The following is a 20,918-nucleotide window of genomic DNA, read 5'->3' on the forward strand; positions in this document are numbered from 1 at the left end:
CTTTGTGTCTGGGGAAGAGGGGGGGAGGGGAAACATAGGAGGGGTGGGGGTGGGGGAAAGCTAATTGTGGGTTTTTTAAAGATGCTTTTATTTTGACTTTTTGAGAGCCTTTGTAATAAAACTGGTACATTTCTATGGCTGGTGTGAGGCTGTGCTGCTTTCTAACACCTTGGGAGTGGGGGGTGGGGGGGGGGGAGGGGAGGAGTTGTTGGCTTTTGAAGCCAGCAGTGGAAAAGAGAATCCAAGAAGAGACCTTTAAGAGCATCCTCCAGGCCATGGCCTTTAAACCATGCCCCTAAGTGCCATGGCCACACCTTTCCTGCATCACACAATCAGGGGTTGGAAGGGATCTCTGCAGATCATTTCAGTCCAACCCCACCTTGCCAGAGCAGGATCACCTAAGGCAGGTCCCCCAGGAGCACATCCAGGCTGGTTCTGAGTGCCTCCAGAGAAGGAGACTCCACAACCTCTCTGGGCAGCCTGCTCCAGCACCCTCCCAGTGAAAAGGTTTTTCCTTATGTTCCTGGGGAGCCTCCTCTGCTCCAGCTGGCAACTCACAGGGTTGTGATCATGATGGTAGGGCCCAGCAAGAAGAGAGGACAGCTCTTGGAAGGGTTGGGAAAGGAAGGTGAACTGAGCCATGATTGCTTTCCCTCCTCTTTCAGAAGAGCACCTGGACTTGTTCAGCCTGGAGAAAAGGAGGCTGAGGGGAGAGCTGCTGGCTCTCCACAACTCCCTGAAGGGAGGTTGGAGCCAGGTGGGGGTTGGTCTCTTCTCCCTGGTAACTAGTCACAGGATGTGGCCTCAAGCTGCCCAGGGGGTGACTATCAGAGAAAACTTTTCCAGTAAGGGGTTCTCAAAGCCTGGCCCAGGCTGCCCAGGGGGGTGGCTGAATCCCCAGCCCTGGAGGGGTTTCCAGGAGGCAGAGCTGTGGTGCTGAGGGCCATGGACAGGGTAGAGCCAGAAAATGGTTGGAGTGGGTGATCTGAAAGGGCTTTGCCAACCAAAGCCCTTCTCTGCTGCTAAGAGCTGGAAGTGTTGCCTTGGATCCTATGGATTTCATCTGACCCAGTGCTTGTGCTGCACCTGAAAGCTTCCCTCTGGTTTCTTCCAGAGATGCTGGGGGGGGAAGAGGGGGAACTGCTTTTATCCTTTCCTCTGTATTTCATACAAGTAGCCTTGAACTTCTCCTCCTGACCCTGCCCCTCCAGCTGAGCTAAATCAAAATACCCTGGGGTTTGGTTTTCAGTCTTCTCTTTTGTTTTGCTCACAGCTCCTCCACTAAGGGTCACAGGGGTGTGTTGGGGGGGGGGTTTTCTTCCCCCCTCCCTTGTTTCTTCCCTCAGTGGCAGCAGCATTGCTGCCACTAATTGGGTTTGTGGTTTGGTTGGTGTTCCAGCAGCTGATGCCCTGAAAGCAAGGCTAATCTGGACAAGGAATAAAGGAGTTGTGGGCAGGGAGGACCAGCTCTTGGCTCACCTTCAGTGGGGTTTATCTGCTATTCACGTGAAACAAAAAATGTAAATAAAGGGGGGGGGGGAAAAAATCCTGTCCTTAATTAGGAGCAAGAGAATCCTGCAACTGAGTGCTGAGATCCCACCTGAAATGGACACAAAAGCTTCAGAAGCCAAACCAGGGTGGTGCAGCTAAGGCTTTGTGTGGCACAGTTGACTTTTATTGCTGCCATAACCAACCCAACCCCCCCCCCCCCCAGGAAACTCAGCTTCTCCTTTCTCACCAGAGCAGACAATTCAAATCCTCTCTTCCTCAAACAAAACAATTCAGGAGTTCCCCCCACCATCCCCCCTTGCCAGATGATGCCTGCAGCTCCTCTTCCTTCCAGCCTCTCTCTTAAGATGGCTGCCACGATGCTCTGCGGCGGCTGCAGGGAGCCAGAGCCTGGCCCTGCCTCCCACCCCACCACCCAGCTGCCAAATCATTCCCAGGGCATAATGCCTGCACCTAAAAGACCCCTTTTTGAGGGGGGGGCAAACAGGGATGGAGATCCTGCTGTGCTCACTCTGCCTTCCCACCTCCACCAGAGGATGCGGTGTGGCAAACAAAGGGTTTGGGCCATTTCCACCTACCTGAAGGACCAGGGATGGGCCTTACCCCAAGGCCTTGCCATGCCAGGGTGGTGCCAGCTGGGGCAAACAAAGGTCCTTGCCTTCCCTCGCTTCCTTTGCCAGCCCAAGCAGCAGGGGCAATGGGGAAGAGGCTGTTAAATGGAGGAGCTCTGCTGGAGGCTGCTGCCTTGGAGCTGCTGGAGAGGGGCAGTGCTGCTGCTGCCTTCTGCTGCATGCCTGGCTTGGGGGGTGGGGTGGGGGAAAAACCCACCCCCAGCCCTGTGCAGAGAGCAGGAGACATGACAGAGGCATCCATTGTGCCTTCATCTTCTCTTTGGAGGTCAATCTTCACTCCCAGGGCATGGATCTGGCTCTCTACTGTGTCTTTACAGGGGAGAAGAGAGCCAAACCCTATTCTAAAGCCACCAAAACCCAACCAAACAAAAAGAATCACTTAAAACTGAAGAAAGCCAAGCTTCAAACGGAAGTCTCACCCCAGAGCCCTCCTCAGAAGGCAAGAAAACAACCCCTTTTCCCTCCCCACCCAGGCAAGGATGAGCTGGAGCCCGAGGAGAGCAGGTAGCAAGCAGCCAGCTGAGCAGTTGGGATCCGAAGGTAAGCGAGGAGAGGCCGGAGTGTGAGAAAGTCCTTTGTGGCTGTAGCTCTGCATCTGCTGCAAGTCAATTAACTGCCAGCAGAGCCAGGGCTGGGGGCTGATTAAATGCAGCAGCTGGTGAACTCAATAAGCAACTGCTAGCATCTCCTCCCTCAGCCCTTGTCTGGCCTCTCCAGGACAAGAAGGACTCAGAGCTCAGACCCAGAAAGGGGTCACCATTTATTCCTTTTTTTCCAAATGTTACAAGAAAAAAAAAAAAAGCTCAGACAGCTTTTGGTGATTTGGTTTTTGTCTTCTTCTTCCTTTGCCCCCTTTTTTTTAAACTCATTTTGTTTTGGGTTTTTTCCCCCCCCCCCCCCCCTTGAGAAGTTAGAAAACTGCAAATCAAATTGGTTTGGCCATTAAAAAAAAAAAACAACCCAAAACAACCCCACAACAAACATAAAATAAAGAAAGAATTATTTACAGGGAAGGGGGGGAAAAAAAACCCCACCACCCCAAACCCAAATGTGGCTTCACACGGTAGCCCCCTCCCAACCCCTTCCCAACCTCCCCTCTCCCTCCCTCCCCCCCTAAAAGTTATCCCCTAGAAGCAGAATTAAACACAGCAGACTTACAAGCTGTAGGGGGGAGGGGGGGAGGGGGTTTTAAGCCAAGAGTAGGACATCATAAAACCAAAAAGAAGCCAACCCAACCCCAACCCAGCTACCCAAGATCAGCTTTGAAACCGTTGATCTCTATAAAAAGAGCACAAAATACTTTAAATGAAGTCAGAGCCAGGAATGTAAACAGAGGAGGGGGGGATGGGGGAACTAAAATCAAAAGGAATCCACTGAACAGTCCCTGGCTCGGGGGGGGGCTGGAGTGGGGGTCAGCCAGGAGACCAAGCAGAGACACCAGAGTGTGGGGTGGGAAGGTTGAGGGAGGGGGGGGTCTCACAAACTGTAAATTCCAGTTAGGTCCAGGATAGTCCTTCCTCCACAGTTTGAAAGGGTTTGTAAGGTCAGAGCTACTCCGTGGTGGTGGTGGTGGGAATCCAAACCAGCTTTCTAACAAGGGAAGGGAAAGAGAAGAGCTCTGGGGGAGGGGGGGTGCAGAAAGTGGTGTCAGTCCTAGGCGGGGCAGGGGGTGTGGAGTCCGTGGTGTTACCAGGATGGAGGGGACGGAGTCAAGAGTCTTAAGTCAGGCCAGTGCCAGGTGGGCTCTACTCTTCCTTCTGCTCCGCTGGAGCTGCTGGAGGCTCAGGCTCCGCGGGTTTGCAGGGCTCCTCCGGTTTGGCTGTGTCCCCGTGGCTCTCCCCTGCCTGCTGCTTCTCCTCCTCCTGGCTTCCCCCTGCCTCTGCAGCCTCCCTCTTGGGCTCAGCTCCCTGCTGCCCCTCGGCAGGGCTCTCCTCGGGCTTGCCGGGCTCCTCCGCCGCCCCCTCCTCGGGGGGAGCCGATGGCTCCGTCCCCCCACCCGAGCAAGCGGGGTTCTCCTCGCCCTTGGCCTCTGCCTTGCCTTGGTCCTCCGTGGGAGAGGACCCACAGGAGTCCCCAGCCTCTTTCTTGTTCTTCCTGAAGGAGATCCCACTCAGCTTGAAGGATTTCTTGAAGGAGAACTTCTTCTTCTTCTTGGGGGTGTCCTTGGGGGCTGCAGCACCTTCAGGTTTAGCCTCCCCCCCTTCGGCAGGGGGGGCAGGCTCGATGGTGTCTCCACCGTCCTGCTCCTCCTTGTTCTCCTCTTTGAGGGGTTCAGCTGAGCCGTTCCCGTTCAGGGGTACAGCCTGGCCCCCCACCTTGGGTGTCATGTCCCCATTGAGCCTCAGATGGCCATTCTCCTGTGGAGGAAAGGGGGGGAGAAAAAGAGCAGAGTGTTAGGCACAGCTAGGATTCAGCACCCCCTCCCCAAAATCCCACCCCCCACCCAGCCAAGGAAAGGGCAGGAACGGGGCATAGGGGAGGGGATGCCCAGGGTCGGGGGGGAATTGCACTGGGCATAAGGGGTGGCTCGGGGTGGGGGTGGGGAGAGTTGCCACCGATGCCCAGGTGGGAATAAAGGGTGTACCGAGCACGGGAGGGGCACGGGGATGGGGAATGCACCGGGATGAGGAGGACACTCCGGGCATCGGAGGGGCACCGGGGATGGGGGCGAGCAGTACAGCGGAGGGCTCGGGGCGCTGCCACCGGCAGACAGCTGGGGAAAGGGTGGCACCGGGCATGGAGAGCGCATGGGGAGAGGGGACGCACCGGGCATGGGGGATTATACTATGGGGTTGGACGGGGGGTGGGGGGGGCTCCGTGCGTTACCACCGGGCGGCGCCCGCGCTCCACACCCGGTACCGGGGCGCGGCGGCAGACGGGGCCCCCGCCCGGGGCCGGGAGGGAGCCCGGGGCGCGGTGCGGGCGGTGCCGCATCGCTCGGTGCCCGACGGGCAGGACCGGGAGTTCCGACCCCCTCCGGGCTCACCGCCACCACCATCATCGCCCCTTCCCCACCGAGCAGCCGCCGCCGCCGCCTTTGTCTGCCCCCCCCCCCCCAAGCCCCTTCCTCTCCAGCCCGCCCCAGCGGGGCTCGCCGCTGCTCTCCCCTGGTACCTACCTGCCCGTTGGCCTTGGCGGGCTCGGTGTCGGCGGCGTTCCCGTCCGCCTTGGCCGCCTTGGAGCCCTGGCTGCCCATGGTGCGGCACGTCGGGCCGAGGGACCCCGCCGCGGCGGCTGCGCTCGGCGGGAGTAGGGCGAGCCCCCCGCAGCCCCGGTAATAAGGCACGGGGAGGGGGCGGGCCGACAGCGAGCCCGCCCCGGGGGCGGGGGACGGGGATGGAGCCAGCGCCCCGGCGGGGATTGGGGACTGGGGATTGGGGGGTGGGAGATTCGGAGGGCTGCTGCTTCCCCTTCCCCGGTTGTGAGACCCCCGAGAACCGGGGCAGCAGCAGGTGGGATGCGGGGGGTGCGGGGGGAAGGGGAACGGGGTGCTGCTCTCTTCAGCCCTCTCACCTCCAGGGTGCTGCTCATCCCGCTCCCGACACCCCCGGCGTTATTTATGCTCATCCCACCACTGTCACCCCAGGATGCCTTTGACCCCAGCCCGGTCACCCTTGGGATGCTCTCCTCCCAGCCCTGACACCCCCGGGGTGCCCCCAACACCGGGAGCACTGCTGAGAGGGTCCCACGGTGCTGCTCATCCCAGCCCCATCACTCCCAGGACAGTGCCATGGTGCACCCTGACACCCCAGGGTGCTGCTCCCTGCAGGGTGAGCTCCATCAGTTCTTGGAAGGTCTTGATGTGGGGCACAACTCGTCACAGCCTGGCTCCCACCTCCCTGTGCTCCCTTGGCGCACAGAGCAGCTTCTTTGTCCTCCTGGATTTCTGCTTTCCTGGAAAAGGAGAACTGAGGAGAAAAGAAACTGAGAGCAAACCCAAGTGGCTGGCAACACTGGCCAGGGTCCTGCAGCCTCCTGCTGCTGCCAGGGCCGCTGGTCACGGCCAGCAGCGGCTGGAGCGGGGGTTCCAGGCACAGACGATTTCCTTGCAGGGTGCTCCCCAAAATAAGACTCTTTTGTGCCTGTCCAAGCCTGTTCGGAGTTGCACCAGGGCAGGCTGAGTGAGGTTGGCTACCAGGAAATGTCTCTCCACCAAAAGTGACACTGGGCACTGCCCCAGGCTGCCCAGGGAGGTGGTGGAGTCACCATCCCTGGAGGGGAGATGCTTGGATGAGGAGCTTAGGGCCAGCTGTGTACAGGTTATGGTTGGACTCCGTCATTTTAAGGTTGTTTAGTCTTCAGAAGAGGAGGCTGAGGGGAGACCTCATCACCCTCTACAACCACCTCAGTGAGGTGGGGCTTGGTCTCTCCTCCCATGCAAGAGTGGCACAAGAGGAGATGGCCCCGGGTCGTGCCAGGGGAGGGTTAGGTTGGGGATTAGGACAGAATTTCTTCACAGAAAGGGTTGCCAGGCACTGGAAGAGGCTGCCAAGGGAGGTGGTGGAGCCACCCTCCCTGGAGGTGTTCAAAAGCCTCATGGACGTGGTGCTGAGGGATGTGGTTTAGTGGCAGTGGCTTTAGCAGCAGCATGGGGGTGTGAGCTGCAGGCGAGCAGCAGGAGAGCAGCTGGGCTTGTGGGGCTCAGAGGTCTCTGCCAGCCTCATCAGTTCCATGATTCTGTGATTCCAAGCCACCAGTGCCCCCTGGCCAGCCCACACCCCACCAGCAGCAGGGGCCATGCTGCCAAGTGCCATGTCCTGAGCCCCCATGTCCTCGGTGCTCCCCACACACCCTGCACCCACGGAGCCAGCGCAGGCAGCAGGCCCCCACCCCCCACCCCCTGAGCCCCACAGCCTCCAGCTGTGCTGCAGAGCCCCAGCAGGATCAAGGCCAGCATCTCCCGGGGGGGGGGGGGGGGGGAAACAATGTGCCACTGTGTGTGCTCCACCAACAAGGTCATGTTTTGTCTCTGCCCTCCCTGCCCCCCACATCATCTCACCCCCTGGGAGAGCGAAATTGCGCTGTTAATTAAAGCAGGCAGCGTCTTCCTTATTGACTTTTGGTGGCCAGTTGATGATAAAGCCTTGGAACGGCTGCTGGGCTGCTGCTGGCCTGGCTGCCCACGCCTCTGGCCGGCTGTGGGATGGAGAGCTGCCCGTCAGGGCTGCCAAGGAGCCGTGGGGGAGGTACCCCCTGGTCTGGCACGCGCCCTTCGGAGCCTAGCAAGGTCATTAAGCTCTGGGAAGACAAAGTGTCCAAGCCAGGGTGTTGCTGAGTTGGCAAACACCGGGGGGGGAGGTTTGGGTTGGGGATTAGCAACCATTTCTTCCCTGCAAGGGTGGCCAGGCACTGGCACAGGCTGCCCAGGGTGGTGCTGGAGTTGCCATCCCTGGAGCTGTCCAAGAAGCTGTGGACAGCTGTGGTGCTCCAGGATGTAGTTTAGTGGTCATGGTAGGTAGGTTCTGGTTGGACTTCAAGGGCTTTGCCAACCTTAATGATTCTGTGAGTCTGCTGCTGCTCCAGGCCAGTGTCCCCAGCCATTACCTGCTGGGGAGCAGAGCCTGGCAGAGTCATAGCTGGAGAGTCCTTGCCTCTGCCCCAGCAGCTGTGCAAGTGTCAGCCAGCAGCTGTGCCAACCCCACTCTTTTCTTCTCACCTCCTGGCAGTGGTTTTCTGCCTTTCTGCTGAGCTTCGTTTTGCCCTGGCTCTCCTCTGCAAGGAACACAGGGTGGTCATGCTGCTGTCCCATCTCATCCCAAGCCTCATCCCATCCCCAGCTCCATCCCTATCCTCATCCCTTCCCCATTCTTATCCCATCCCATCCCAAACCATCCTGACCCATTCCATCCCACCATGCCACCCCATCACTGCAGCAAGACAACATTTTGGCCATGCCAAGCAAACCCAACGGAGTTCCAGGTTTCTCAGTGCCCATCTGAGACCACCCATCCCTGCCACATCCCTGAGGCACTCCTGTCCTGTGCCAAAGCTGCAGGAGAAGCACTGAGGTGAGCAGCACCAGCAGCCCCCCACCCAACTGCACCATCACAGTGGGAGCTGTGAGCTGAGAGGGGGCTCTGGGGGCACAGCTTTTGGGGTGCTGGTGGCAGCCCTTGTGCAGCTCTGTCTGCCAGGTTGGGGATGCACAGCTCCATTCCTTGCTTGCTGGGAAGATGCTTTCCTCAGTGGTAGGATTTGGGGTGGGGTTTACTGGGCTGGGGCTGGCAGGGTGCTCCTGGTGCTGTCACCACGCTCTGTGCTGCTGGCTCAGCTGAGGCTGCTTGGCTCAGCGACCCCCAGCCCCCAAGCAAAGCCCAGGTCCCTTGCATGCTTTGCTGGAGGGCAGGAAGCACTTTCCAGCCTGCTGCTCCCCTGCCACCAGGGCCGGCAGATGAGACGCCCCTGGCCTGATTGGACAGGTCAAGATGCAGCCTGGCTGTGGGCAGGGGGGGAACAGCCCTCCCCCCACCATCAGAGGCGATGCAGGAAACCTGGCATGCTGCTTGCCAGCTGCTTGCCAGCTGCTTCCATCGGGGAGGCATCCCCAGGTGCCACATCTCTCTTCTCCAGAGCCCTCTCCTGCGGCGCGGCGTGAGGGACGTGGCTATAAATAGAGACCTTCCCCGGAGCGTTCCCCAGCCTGCCTCCTCTTCCACAGCCCTGGATCTGCTGCAGATGCCTGTCCTGATGGCAGCAGTGGCACCAGAAGGGCTTTGCTGGCTCAGGAGTGGTGCTCAGTGTGGCCATGCTGGCAGCTGGTGCTGGAGCCCTGCTGCTCTGTGGGGTGAGGGTGGGACCCCACGGGCAGACCTGTGGCTAACTGCTCCAGCTCCCAGCCTGGGCAGAGGCTGTCTCCCTCTTCCCTGTGTCACAGGGGGTGTTGGGAAGGACATTGAGGGGCTGGAGTGTGTCCAGAGATGGGCAGCAAGGCTGATGAGGGCTCTTGAACACAAGTCCTATGAGAAGCAGCTGAGGGAACCTGGGGGTGTTCAGCCTGGAGAAGAGGAGGCTGAAGGGAGACCCTTCTGGCTCTCTGCAACTCCCTGAGAGGAGGCTGGAGCCAGGCGGGGGTTGGTCTCCTCTCCCTAGTAACAAGTGACAGGATGAGAGGAAATGGCCTCAAGGTGCACCAGAGAAGGTTTAGGTTGGACTTGAGGAGCAATTTCTTCACCCAAAGGGTTGCTGGGCACTGGCACAGGCTGCCCCCGGGGGTGGTGGAGCGCCCTTCCCTGGAGGTGTTCAAAAGCTACTTGGGTGAGGAGCTTAGGGAGGTGGGTCTAGGAGCTGTGCCCAGGGAGATGTTAGGTTATGGCTGAGTGCATGGTCTCAGGGTCTCTTCCAGCCAGGTGGTTCTGTGACTCTCTGTGTGCCAGGAGCGGTGCCACAGGGGGAGGAGGTTGCACTGCGCACAGCGACGGCTTCCCGGCATGAACCAAACCCAACCCCTCCCAGCAGAGACCAGTGCGAGCACCAGCCCTGCTCTCCACCGGCCCCATCGCTCCCTGCTGCCTCAGCCCTGCCTTGGGCTCCTCCATCCCGCGGGTGTAAGGTCAGGCAGGGAAAGGCAGCGGGGCAGAGGCTGCTGCCGGGATCCCTGCCGGCTCCAGGGGCTTTGGCCGCCCGGGCAGCGCCGGGGATTTGCCGGGCGCAGGCAGACGGGCAGATGACGGGTCTGCCTGTCTGTCCGTCTGCTCCTCCAGCAGATGGACAGGCAGACAAATCTGTCTGCCTCTCTGCCACGCTGCTCCTGCCTGGAGGGCCTCGGGGAGGCGAGATCCTGGCGGATGTTATTTTCCGCTCCCCAGCCCTACTTACGCTGCCTGCTGATTATTAATTTATTAGGTGCTAAGCGCTGCCAGGCTGCAAAGCAGAGCAGAGAGCTCAGCTCCCCCCACCCCACCCCTGCACTGGGGTGGACAGGGAGCTTGGAGTGGGGCAGGAGGGTGCAGCCCCCCAGCCCTTTTGCCCTTCTCCTGCCACCCACTGTATTCCCTTAACGAAGAATTAGTGCAATTAGTTATTTATGGATCTGGAGCCATTCATCAGCCTCTGATCATCTGCTGGAGGGTTTCTAATGGTGTTAGTGGAGGGGGAGGGGATGGGGGCAGCCAGGGCAACCAGCAACACTGGGTATAAAGCAGAGGGATTTCCATATTGATTGCTAAATAGCAAAGGAATTAGCTAATTAGATCTCTCCAGGGAGAGAATTCCAGCAGGGATAGTGCAGGGCTGGGCTGTGCTCTATGCAGGGCTGGGCAGTACCAGCGTCTCCCATGACAGCAGCTCCAGCATGGGAATGGCCCTTGGATAAAAATAGTAGCCATGGGATAGGGCCTGGGGGTCTGCCTCAGCTGTGGCCACCAGCCATGCCCACCCATGGCATTCCCAGGGCTCCAGTACGTGGCCACCCCCCCGGTCCCTACGGTGAGCGGTGCTCCAGCTGAGCAGCCCAGAAGGGGCTTGGGGCAGAGGGGCTGGGGGAGACCACGGGTGCTGAGTGAGGACATCCACAGCTGCAGAGGGGAAGTCTGGCCAGCTTCATGCTGGGGGGTTCTGCAGGAGATGAGGGCTGGCTGAGGACAGGCAGGCAGGAGGTCAGTGGTGGCCAAGAGGATCTCTCCAGCCTGTTGCCCAAGCAGAAGCTGAGCACCACCAAGCCTGCTCAGGGCTGTGCAGTCACTCAGGCTGGCTGCTGAGTGTCCTTCAGATATTTACACCAGTGAAGTGTCCTGGACCCAAGCAAGAAGCTGCTGAGGTCTTTCCTGGGGGGGTTCTCCCTGCTGCTTGCACGGAGCCGACGCCGCAGCCGGCGTTCCCGAATCCTTCCTGCCCTGGGAAAGGCTCCAGCCCGGGAGGCTGCAGCAAGGAGCTGACTTCCCATAGAAACACAAGAAAGGGCCTGTTCTGTGCCTGCCAGAGCCAGTCACTTTGGGTTGGGGAGATCCCATGGCAACCAGTGCCTTGTGTAACTGCCTTTGCTATTTCTGGCCTTGCTTTTCACTCCGGTAACATCCTCCCCACATCCCACCCTGCAGGACCAGCACCTCTTTCCCACCCCAGGGCCTTTCTCCCTCCCCATCGCCCCCTGCCCTGCTCAAGGAGGGGTGGCTGGGGGCAGAGGTTGGCAGCTGTGAGTCATGGTGGAGGAAAGAAAGAGCAGTCCCCTTGTTTTTATCTCAGAGACCACCTGCCCTTCTTTTTGGCCAGGAGCTGGAGCATTTGCAAACAAAGCCAAGGCCTCTAACCTCAAACCCATCAGCAGGGTGACTGGGATGGGCTGCCTGGGTGGCAGGAGAAGAATGATCCCTTGGGCACAGTCCTGGGGGAGTTTCTGCATGGTGAAGCTCAACACCCCATGGAGAGCCTCACCTTGACCTTTCCCAGCCTGCTGCTCTCTCCCAACTCCTCCCAGGAGAACAGGAATCAGATAATTGTTTTGGTTGAAAAAGGCCTCCAGGATCACTGATCCAACCATCAACCCAACCCCACCACGGCCACTAAACCATGGCCCCAAGTGCCATGGCCACAGGTTTCTTGATCACCTCCAGGGGTGGTGACTGCAGCACCTCCCTGGGCAGCCTGTGCCAATCCCTGGCCACTCCTTCAGTGAAGAAATTTTTCCTCACATCCAACCTAAACCTCCCCTGGAACATTTTGAGGCCATTTCCTCTCTTTCTATCACCTGATACTAGGGAGAAGACATCAGCCCCCACCTGGCTCCTCTCAGGGAGCTGTAGAGAGCCAGAAGCTCTCCCCTCAGCCTCCTCTTCTCCAGGCTGCCCACCTCCAGCTCCCTCAGCTGCTCCTCACCAGCCCTGTTCTCCACACCCTCCCCCAGCTTCTTTGCCTTTCTTTGGACCCTCTCCATCACCTCAATGTCCTTCTTGGAGTGAGGGGCCCCAAACTGAAGGCAGGATTTGAAGTGTGACCTCACCAGTGCTGAGTACAGAGGGACGATCACTGCCCTACTCCTGCCGGCCACGGGAACCCAGCAGATCAGGCTGGCCCGGGCAGGAGGCTCTCCCACACCCCTTATCTGCTGTATCCCTGCCCTGGGCTGAATCTCAGTGCTGATAAAGGGCTCCCTGACCCTGAGCAGGCCGAGCACTGCCGCTTCAGGCACGTTACAGGAGCAGGACAGCTGCCAGCGGGTGTCTGGGAGAGCAGGACTGCAGCCTCCAGCTGGCAGCAGGGCTGGGGAGGGTGGCTGGGTGCTGCCACACACCAGGGTCTGCCCCATCCCATCCCAGCCAGTGCTGCTGGCAGGGTCCCCTGGGTGGGGGTGAGTGGGGAGCGTGTCTCAGAGCCTCCTTCCTCGGTGGAAGGGAAGTTTATAATGGAAACAAAAGGGATGCTCAGTCCAAGTGGAGCTTTTCCCATCCTGTTTCCTCTGGAGCTGCCTGCAGAGGTGCCACTGGAGCGTGGCCACAGCTGGGACACGCAGCAGGGGATGCTGTGGCTCCTGGGCATTGTCCCACATCGAGTCCAGCCGTGGGGGATACACAGCCAGGATGCACAGCAGAGGCAGGCTGCTGTTCTTCTCCTGGGGACAGTGATCTTCTCCTGCCTCAGCAAGGTGGGCTCAGCTCCCTCCATCCCTGGGGTCACCTCTGCCATGTTCCTGTGACTGGCTGCAGAAAGAACCTCAGAGCTGAGCCACTGCCTTGGCTGCTCCTGTGCAAGTGGGCTGCTCCCAGTAGGGCTGGGGACATGTGGTGGCGCTCAGGCTGCCATGGGGACATGGGTTAGGGTCAGCTGTTGCTCCTACTCGGGGCAATGCCTCCATCAAGCTCCATGGAGCTGTGGCTGTGTGATGGCAGCAGATGCCATGTCCCTGCCCTGGCTGTGTGAGTGTGGCAGCAGTGCTGGTGCCACTTCTCCTTCCCTGTTCTCAGAGGCTACAGCTGTGGGTGAGCCCTGAATGTCCCTGGAGGTGTGGGGGTGGGTGCCTGGCTCAGGGGGTCCCAGCCTGGGCACATGCAGCAGCAGGAGTGCAGCCAGCACCGTGCATGTCTGCTGCCACGGGAGACAGGGAGAGAGTGCAGCAGAGGCTGCAGAGGTGCTGAGGGGCCTGGAGCATCTCTGTGAGGAGGAAAGGCTGAGAGCCCTGGGGGTGTTGAGCCTGGAGAAGAGCAGCCCCAGAGGGGATCTGAGCAATGGGTGGGGGGCAAGGGGATGAGGTCAGACCTCTGTCAGCGGTGCCCAGGGACAGGACAAGGGGCTGTGGGCACAAACTGGAACCCAGGAGGTTTGAACAGGAGAAACTCCTTCGGGGTGAGGGTGCTGGAGCCCTGGAGCAGGCTGCCCAGAGAGGTTGTGGAGTTTCCTCTGCAGAGCTGCCAACCCCCTCCTGGCCACTGTGCTCCTGGGCAAGCTGCTGAGGATGCCCTGCTGGAGCAGGGGGGTTGGGATGGATGATCTCCAGGGGTCCCTTCCAACCCTCACCACGCTGAGCTTCTGTGATGCTGATCCCAAGGACATCCCTTGTCCATGGGGCCCAGCAGCCCATCCTCTCCACCACCAGCCCCCCGCGTGGTGACCCCTTTGAGCCCAGTCCCCGGGGCTGGTGGCATCCAGCCGACCGCGTCGCGGGGCAGCCGGCACCGCCGGAGCCGGGACAGGAAAGCGGCGCTGGGATGCTGCGGGGCAGGGATCCCTCCCCCGGGCCAGCAGCCCGGGCTCTATGGGCCTCTTTCTCCCTGCAAGTCAATGTCTCTTTTTGTTGCGCTGCTGGGTTTTGATGCCTGCGAGCAGGGCCAGACAATACCTCGCATTGTTCCTTTTCAGCAACATCTGACGGGCCCGGGCAGAGAGAGGCCACTGTGTGCAGAGGATGGACGTGGGGGGAGGGGACTGCCATGGGCTGGGTGGACAGCCAGCAGGAAAGACAGACGGACATCCAGGACGGGCTTAGCTTTTACCTTGCCCGGGAGAAGGGCTGGAGGGATGGGGGGGGTGCTGGAGGGGTGCTGGGAAACGATGGAGTTGAGAGGGCTGTTGCCTTCTGGTACCCTGGAAAAACAGCCCCGAGAGATGCAGACCTCCAGCCCCGAGAGATGCAGACCTCCAGCCCCGAGCGATGCAGACCTCCAGCCCCGAGAGACGCAGACCTCCAGCCCCGAGAGATGCAGACCTCCATCCCCACTCATCTGAGTGGACTGCGAGCTCCAAAGCCTCCTGAGGAACCTGTGCATTCTCAATGCCTTTAACCTCCCCACTGCTGCTCCCTCCACCTGGATCCGGGATGATTTAAGGGGCTGGGGGTACTTGTTGCTCCCAGTAAATCCTGGGGTGCCAGGAAAACTCCCTCCCCCGAATCGCACACCGGTGGGAGGGGGCAGGGGGCTCAGCCCCCAGCAGGTTGGGCTGCGAGGGAGGAGCCGGCGTGGAGCTGGGCTGGGGAATCACGTCAGGGCTGGGATTGTCTGCAACTTTCCATCAGAAATCCCCTCCTTCCCTGATCCCCGGCTGTGCCCAGCCTGGATTGCTCAACGCCGGGAGCAGAATTCCCCTCCTCCTCCTCTGAGCAAAACCGAAAGTGTCCCCAGGGCCACCACAGCCACCGGCAGGGCTGGGAGGGAGCCTGAGGGCCAGCAGCACCCAGAGCCCCTGGTGCTGGGCTCCAGGGGGGCTGCTCCATGCCCCAGCCGGGTGCTGTGGTTATGGGGAGCACTTTGCCTCCCAGACGTCCCAGTTGTGCCAACTCAGCTCTCTGCCTCCCGGGCAGGCGATGGGAAGAGCTTTGCAGGGGTTTTGTACCCGCAGCTCTCTGACCTCCCTTCTTTGGGCTTTCCTCAGCACTGAAAAACCTCTTGCACCACTTTCAGGGCTGGGGGAGCCTCTGGGCTTTCACCGTGGTGTAGCCCATCAAAGGGAGCCTGCAGCCCTCTGCGGCAGGGTTCTGGCATCCACCCTTCCCACAGCCCCAGTCTCCTGCCCTGGCTCTCAGCAAAGGTCCTGGGAGGAGACAGCAGTTGGTTATGGGCTTGGTGGGGACCTGTTAGGTGGGGGGTGGGGAGGTGGTGTTCCTGCCTGGCAGCAGCACTGGGGAGCAGCAGTGCCCTCCCCACCCCCACGGCTGCATCAGCAGATGCATTTCGCCCAGACTTGCATGGCCGTAGCCATGGCAACGGCTGCGGGATGCGGGGTGGGGGCTGCGCGGCGGCAGGGAGCTGCATGGCTGCCGTGGCTCCCAGCCCTGGCTTCACCGCGGCTCTGCCTTCACCCACCCCAGCCCTGGCTTCACCACAGCTCTGCCTTCACCCACCCCAGCCCTGGCTTCACCGCGGCTCTGCCTTCACCCACCCCAGCCCTGGCTTCACCAAGCTCTGCTTTCACCCACCCCAGCCCTGGCTTCACCACAGCTCTGCCTTCACCCACCCCAGCCCTGGCTTCACCGCGGCTCTGCCTTCACCCACCCCAGCCCTGCCTTCACCAAGCTCTGCCTTCACCCACCCCAGCCCTGCCTTCACCAAGCTCTGCCTTCACCCACCCCAGCCCTGACTTCACCGCAGCTCTGCCTTCACCCACCCCAGCCCTGCCTTCACCAAGCTCTGCCTTCACCCACCCCAGCCCTGCCTTCACCCACCCCAGCCCTGCCTTCACCAAGCTCTGCCTTCACCCACCCCAGCCCTGCCTTCACCAAGCTCTGCCTTCACCCACCCCAGCCCTGGCTTCACCCACCCCAGCCCTGGCTTCACCCACCCCAGCCCTGGCCGCAGCTCTGCCTTCACCCCTGGTTTGGCATCACCCACCCCAGGTCTGGGTTCACTCCAGATTTGGTTTCATCCCCCTCCAGGTCTGGGTTTAATCCAGACTGGGGGTCCTCCCAGCTCTAGGGGCACTCCAGATTTGTATTCACCCCAGATTTGGGTTCATCTAGCCCAGATTTGGGTTCACCCAGCCCAGGTGTGGGTTTAATCCAGATTGGGGTTCACCCCAGCCCTGGGTTCACTCCAGCTTTGGATTCACCCCAGGTTTGAGTTCAGCCAGCAGCAGTGCTGGTGCCAGCCTGTGTCTGCTGATCCTCACAGAGGTGTTGCAAGCGTGGGCACAGGCACTGGCGAGGCTGCACCGATGCCACCCCGGGGTGATGGTGGCACAGGGAGAGGCCAGGCAGGGTTGAGACAGAGCCACTCACCCCTTTCCCAGGCCTGAGCCACCATAAACTCTGCTGTTTGCACTGGTGTGGCCACGCCGGCGCTGCCATCCTGGCTTCCCTTTGTCTCTGTGTTAACTTTTAACCGCGGTGCCTTTTGCCTCTCCGCCGCCACCACCACACCCTGCCGGCCTCCGTGGGGCCCCGTGGCTTGGGGTGCTGGAGCCCCAGCATCTGCCAGACCTTAATGGGGACCTTCAGTTCCCCCCAGCGTGGTTCATGCCAGCTCCCTGCCCGCTGGCATCAGGACAGGGACCGGCCTGGCTGCATCCCCCTCCTGCCGCGGCGAGGGAACGGTGGCCGGAGCTGGTGGGGTCAGAAGGACCTCTGCAGCCCCCGGGGCAGCTGCAGCCTTTCTCTGCCGTGGCACTGGGCACGGCTGCTGTGTGCCCACCCCAGCCCCCTCACTGCCAGCCTGGCTGGGTTTGGCAGCAAAGCAGCTCAGCTGGAGAGGAGCCTGCGGCGCTGGAGTGACCTACTAACCTTCTTCTCCTTAAAAATGCATGAAATGCAGGCAGCTGCCTGTGGGCACTCACACTGCCAGGCTGCTGCTGCTCCAGCATGGGCAGGGGCACGGCTTTGGCACTACACCCACATGCCCATCGCAGGCAGTGGCAGCGGGGGAGCCCAGGAGGTGCCTGCTGCCCTCCCTGCATGGATTTGGAGGGGTCTGTGGGGGATGGGGTTCTGCTCCCCCTTCCCTGGTGCTGCTTGATGCCCACGGCATGGGCAGCATTCCCAAGAGGCATGGCACAGCTTTCCTGCTTGGCTCTGCCAGTGTTGCCAGGCTGTGGCAGTGCTGCAGAGGGGCAAAGTCCACCCAGCACATCCCCTGTTACCCAGGAGCCAGCTGCTGCAGCCGGGGCTGGGGCTGGCTTTGAGATCCTGTTGGCATCCAAGGGCATCCCAAAGTGCCACAACTGGATCCTGATGGAGGCATGGAGCGGGGGGAGGGGGAGTGCCAGGGTCCTGCTGCCAGGGAGATGAGGTGGGTGCAGCCTTGCCCTGTTCCCTGGCTGCCATCACAGCCCTGACCTCATTTCTCTCCAGCTCCTCCCTGCCTTTAATACACCCTGGCCAGATGGCTGCGAGCCGGGGGCAGCGGGGGGGGGGGACACACACCCCACCGTGGGTGCCCAGACCTCACCCCAGTCCATGCTCCGTGGTCCCAGCACCCCAGGGAGGCCGTGGAGCTGGTGGGTGCCACACGTCCTTGGCGCCAGCGTGGCCCTCACCGCCACGCCGGTGCCGGTGCCCGCGGTGGGGGGCACGTCCCCACCACCCTGCCAGGGGTTAACAGATCGGGTTTGCGTGTGGCTGATTGAATTTGGAGCCGATTTGGTGGTTGCAACACCTCAGCTGGGGTGGGGGTGGGGAGCAGCGCGTTCAGCTGCTCCGGGGCTTGAGCTGGGCAACCCCAGGGCAGTGCCCAATCCCAGCACCCCAGCGTGGCCACTGGGGGAGTGGGGGCCGGGCACAGCCAGCCCACGCCACACGCCGAGGTCCTCAGCAGGAGCAGCAGAGGATTTGCAGGATTAAGGTTTTGCCTTTTTCTTGTGCTTGCAATCCTGTTTGAAGAAGCAGAACCAAGCCCCGGGAGCGGCTGAAGATGCGGTGCCCACAGCTAAGGAGCAGCTTCGCCTCCTGCTCAGCTCCCAGCCCGCAGAGGGCCGGATCCGACCACGGCATCTTTCCCACCCAGCTCTGCTCCCACCACCGGGAGCTTCCCAGTCTCGTTGGTGCTGCTCACGCAGCTCCTTCCCCTCCGGACCGGCTGCGTTTTGCCCCCAGGAGGAGAGAGGAAATCACAGCGGGCAGCGAGGTGGCAGCAGGGGGGAGGGAGAGGGAAGTTTGTCTGAGCCCTTCTGGAAACCCCTGCGGCTTCCTCTGCGGCTCGGCCCTTGTTCACAGGCAGAAAAGTCAAGGAAGAGCATGAATCACCCACAGGAAACTTCACCTTGCTTTGGCCTGTGGCTGCCCCTGGCCAAGCCCACACTGCCAGTCACATCTCCTGGGGCTGTGCCCTGGGGATGTGGCTACCACAGAATCCCAGCCGGGCGGTGGTGGTTGGAAGGGACCTCCAGAGAGCATCAAGTCCAACCCCCACCTGCCAAAGCAGGATCACCCAGGGTAGGTCACCCAGGAACACATCCAGATGGGTCTCGAAAGCCTCCAGAGGAGACTCCACATCTCTCTGGGCAGCCTGCTGCAGAGCTCCAGCAGCCTCACACCAAAGCAGCACACACAGGCACATGCCCCCCACCGCCCCCCCTCCTCCCAGCCAGGCTCTGCACATCCCAGTGCCAGCCAGGTGGCAGAGGAATCAAGTCTCTCGACTCCTCCAACTAATTAACATAAATTGACACTGACTAATTAACCATCCTGCCTCATTAGAGCCCGGATGCCACATCTCTGGGATCAGCAGGCAGCAGAGCTCTTGCTGTTGAAGCGCCGTGGCCACAATCTGCCCAGCGCTGGGCACTGCCCACCCTTGATCCCACCTCCCAGGAGTGTCCCCAGCCCTGTCCCCATCCTTGTCCCCATCCCACAGCCCTCACCAAGGCTGCTAGCAGTGATAATGAGATTGGCTCCTAATCCACTTATTCATGGCTGGTGCAGAAGGTTGGCAACAGCCTGTTCCCAACAGCCAGGATTTGAGCAACCCCCTCCAGCCCCGAGGCCTCCATTCCTTGGGGGGTACCTCGGGGTGCCCCAACACCCACCCTGACCACCCTGGGGAGTGGAGACCTTGGGACTGGGGGAGAATCATAGAATTGTCAGGGTTGGAAGGGAGCTCAAGGCTCAGCCAGTTCCAGCCCCCCTGCCATGGGCAGGGACACTACAGCAGGCTGCTCACAGCCACATCCAGCCTGGCCTTAAAACCCTCCAGGGATGAGGCTTCCACCACCTCCCTGGGCAACCTGTGCCAGGCTCTCACCACCCTGGTGGTGAAAAGCTTTGGTGGTCTTGTCTGAGCAGCCACGTGGCCGAGTGTGGTGCCAGGAGGGTGTAAAAGAGCCTTCGGTGGCATCACCCCGCAGGAAGGGTTGGCCCGGCCAGGGGAAGGTGACACCACCGACGTCACCTGCCCTGGGGAGCAGCAGCAATGAGCAAACCTTGCATCAGCCAAGCAGGGAGATAAGAAGGCCCTTCCTAGTCCTCACCCTGTGGGTGCCCAGGTCGGGGGTGGGGGTCACCCCAGCTCTGCAGGAGCGAGGAGAAGGAAATCTCTGGCTCCCCTCTTCGCTGAGGCTCCAGCGTGGCTGCCCAGGAAGCAAGGGGTGGGGGTGGGAGCCCATGCAGGTCTGATCCTGCTGCTACACCCCATGCCCTCCACCAGCACCCCCCCAGCCCTGGGCTTGCTGCTGCATGCTGCCTGACTCGGGGCTAAGTCACAGCTCTGCACGCCCGACCGGTTTGGGGGAGACCCTTGGGCTGAGCGTGGGAACAGCCTGACCTCAGCAGCAGCCTGGAACGGGGCTGGGATGAGCCTGCAGGACCCTCAGCTTCCCAAAGAGCAAAGGGAAATGCTTTTCACTGGGGCTTTCCCCTGCTCCTGGAAAGATCTGCCTTGTTCCTGTCAGCTGGAAGTGTGCAATCCCTGTGGACTAAAAAGTAGGTCAGTGGTAGATCCCCAAAAGTGATTGCAGTTGGGGAGCTGCTGCTCCCCAGCCCGGGGGAGCCTCACTCCGCTTGGTGCTGTTAGCACTCAGCTGGAAGAGGGTGGCTGGTGGGAGGGGGGACCCCCTGCAGCCCCCCAGTGAATGGCTGGTGGGAGGGGGGACCCCCTGCAGCCCCTCAACGCATGGTTGGTGGAAGGGGGGACCTGCAACCCCCCAGCACAGCTGCATTGCTCCAGCAGTGCTGGTGGGGTCAGGATCAGGCCCCACCCAGAGGCATGGGGATCAGAGCTCCGAGGAGGGGGTCACAGATTGCATGGGGCTGGGAGGGAGCCTCCAAGGGCATCTTGTCCAAGCCCCCCGCAGGCAGCAGGGACAGCTCCAACCACATCAAGCTGCTCAAGGCTGCATCAGGTCTGATCTTCAGCGTCTCCAGGGATGGGACCTCGACCACCTCCCTGGGCAGCCTGTCCTGGGACAGCGGCTGGGGCCACGGCTTCCCATCCGAGGGCTGGGGAAGAGCCCCCGGGAGGATGGATGGTGCGGGCACGGTGGGGAAAACTGGGAATGCCGGGAGCAGGGAGGGGGATGTGGGGCTGGGGAGGAGGCAGCGCCGCTGCCAGCGGGCAGGAAACAGGACGGGGCAGGAAGGCAGCCGCGGGCCCGGGGGCGGCGGAAGGCGTCGGGGTCAGAGCGGTGGCGCTGGGAGGAAGCCTGGCCCTGGCACACCTGTGTCCCACGGGGTCACCAAGGCTGTGCCCCCAGCCAGACCGAAACTCCCTCAGTGCCAGGAAAATGCCCTTCCCGGGCGAGCCCCGGGGCTGGGAAGGTCTCTGTGCCACCCGCGGGGCTGCAGGTTGTGGCGTGCCCAGGAGCAGCCGCGGGCTGGGACTCGCAGCCTCCTGCAGCAGCCTGAGAGGCTCTGCAGCTGGCTCTGCCCTGCTGCCAGCCGGGCACGGTTAGCCCAGCCTGTGCCAGGGGCAGGACCCTTGCTGGTAG

At 61.2% G+C, this 20,918-nt stretch overlaps 1 protein-coding gene across 1 annotated transcript; it reads right to left on the minus strand.

Annotated features, from left to right (window-relative positions):
* Positions 1-3,777: 3,777 nt before the first annotated feature.
* Positions 3,778-5,414, minus strand: MARCKSL1 (MARCKS like 1). The gene is made up of 2 exons (XM_054170808.1): positions 5,260-5,414; positions 3,778-4,498 (listed from the first exon to the last, which is right to left on the minus strand). Exons 1-2 carry the CDS (start codon positions 5,335-5,337, stop codon positions 3,887-3,889), a joined length of 690 nt encoding a protein of 229 aa, XP_054026783.1. The 5' UTR covers positions 5,338-5,414; the 3' UTR covers positions 3,778-3,886.
* Positions 5,415-20,918: the final 15,504 nt, after the last annotated feature.

This window comes from Dryobates pubescens, chromosome 20 (genome assembly GCF_014839835.1).
Source record: "Dryobates pubescens isolate bDryPub1 chromosome 20, bDryPub1.pri, whole genome shotgun sequence".
Taxonomy (NCBI): Eukaryota; Metazoa; Chordata; class Aves; order Piciformes; family Picidae; genus Dryobates; species Dryobates pubescens.

What these genes read in the sequence shown, in the direction of transcription:
- MARCKSL1 (XM_054170808.1), bottom strand. Translation starts at nt 5,337, where the DNA reads ATGGGCAGCCAGGGCTCCAAGGCGGCCAAGGCGGACGGGAACGCCGCC. An exon ending in CCGCCAAGGCCAACGGGCAG is followed by an intron (nt 4,499 to 5,259) that starts GTAGGTACCAGG and finishes TTTCCTCCACAG; the next exon opens with GAGAATGGCCATCTGAGGCT.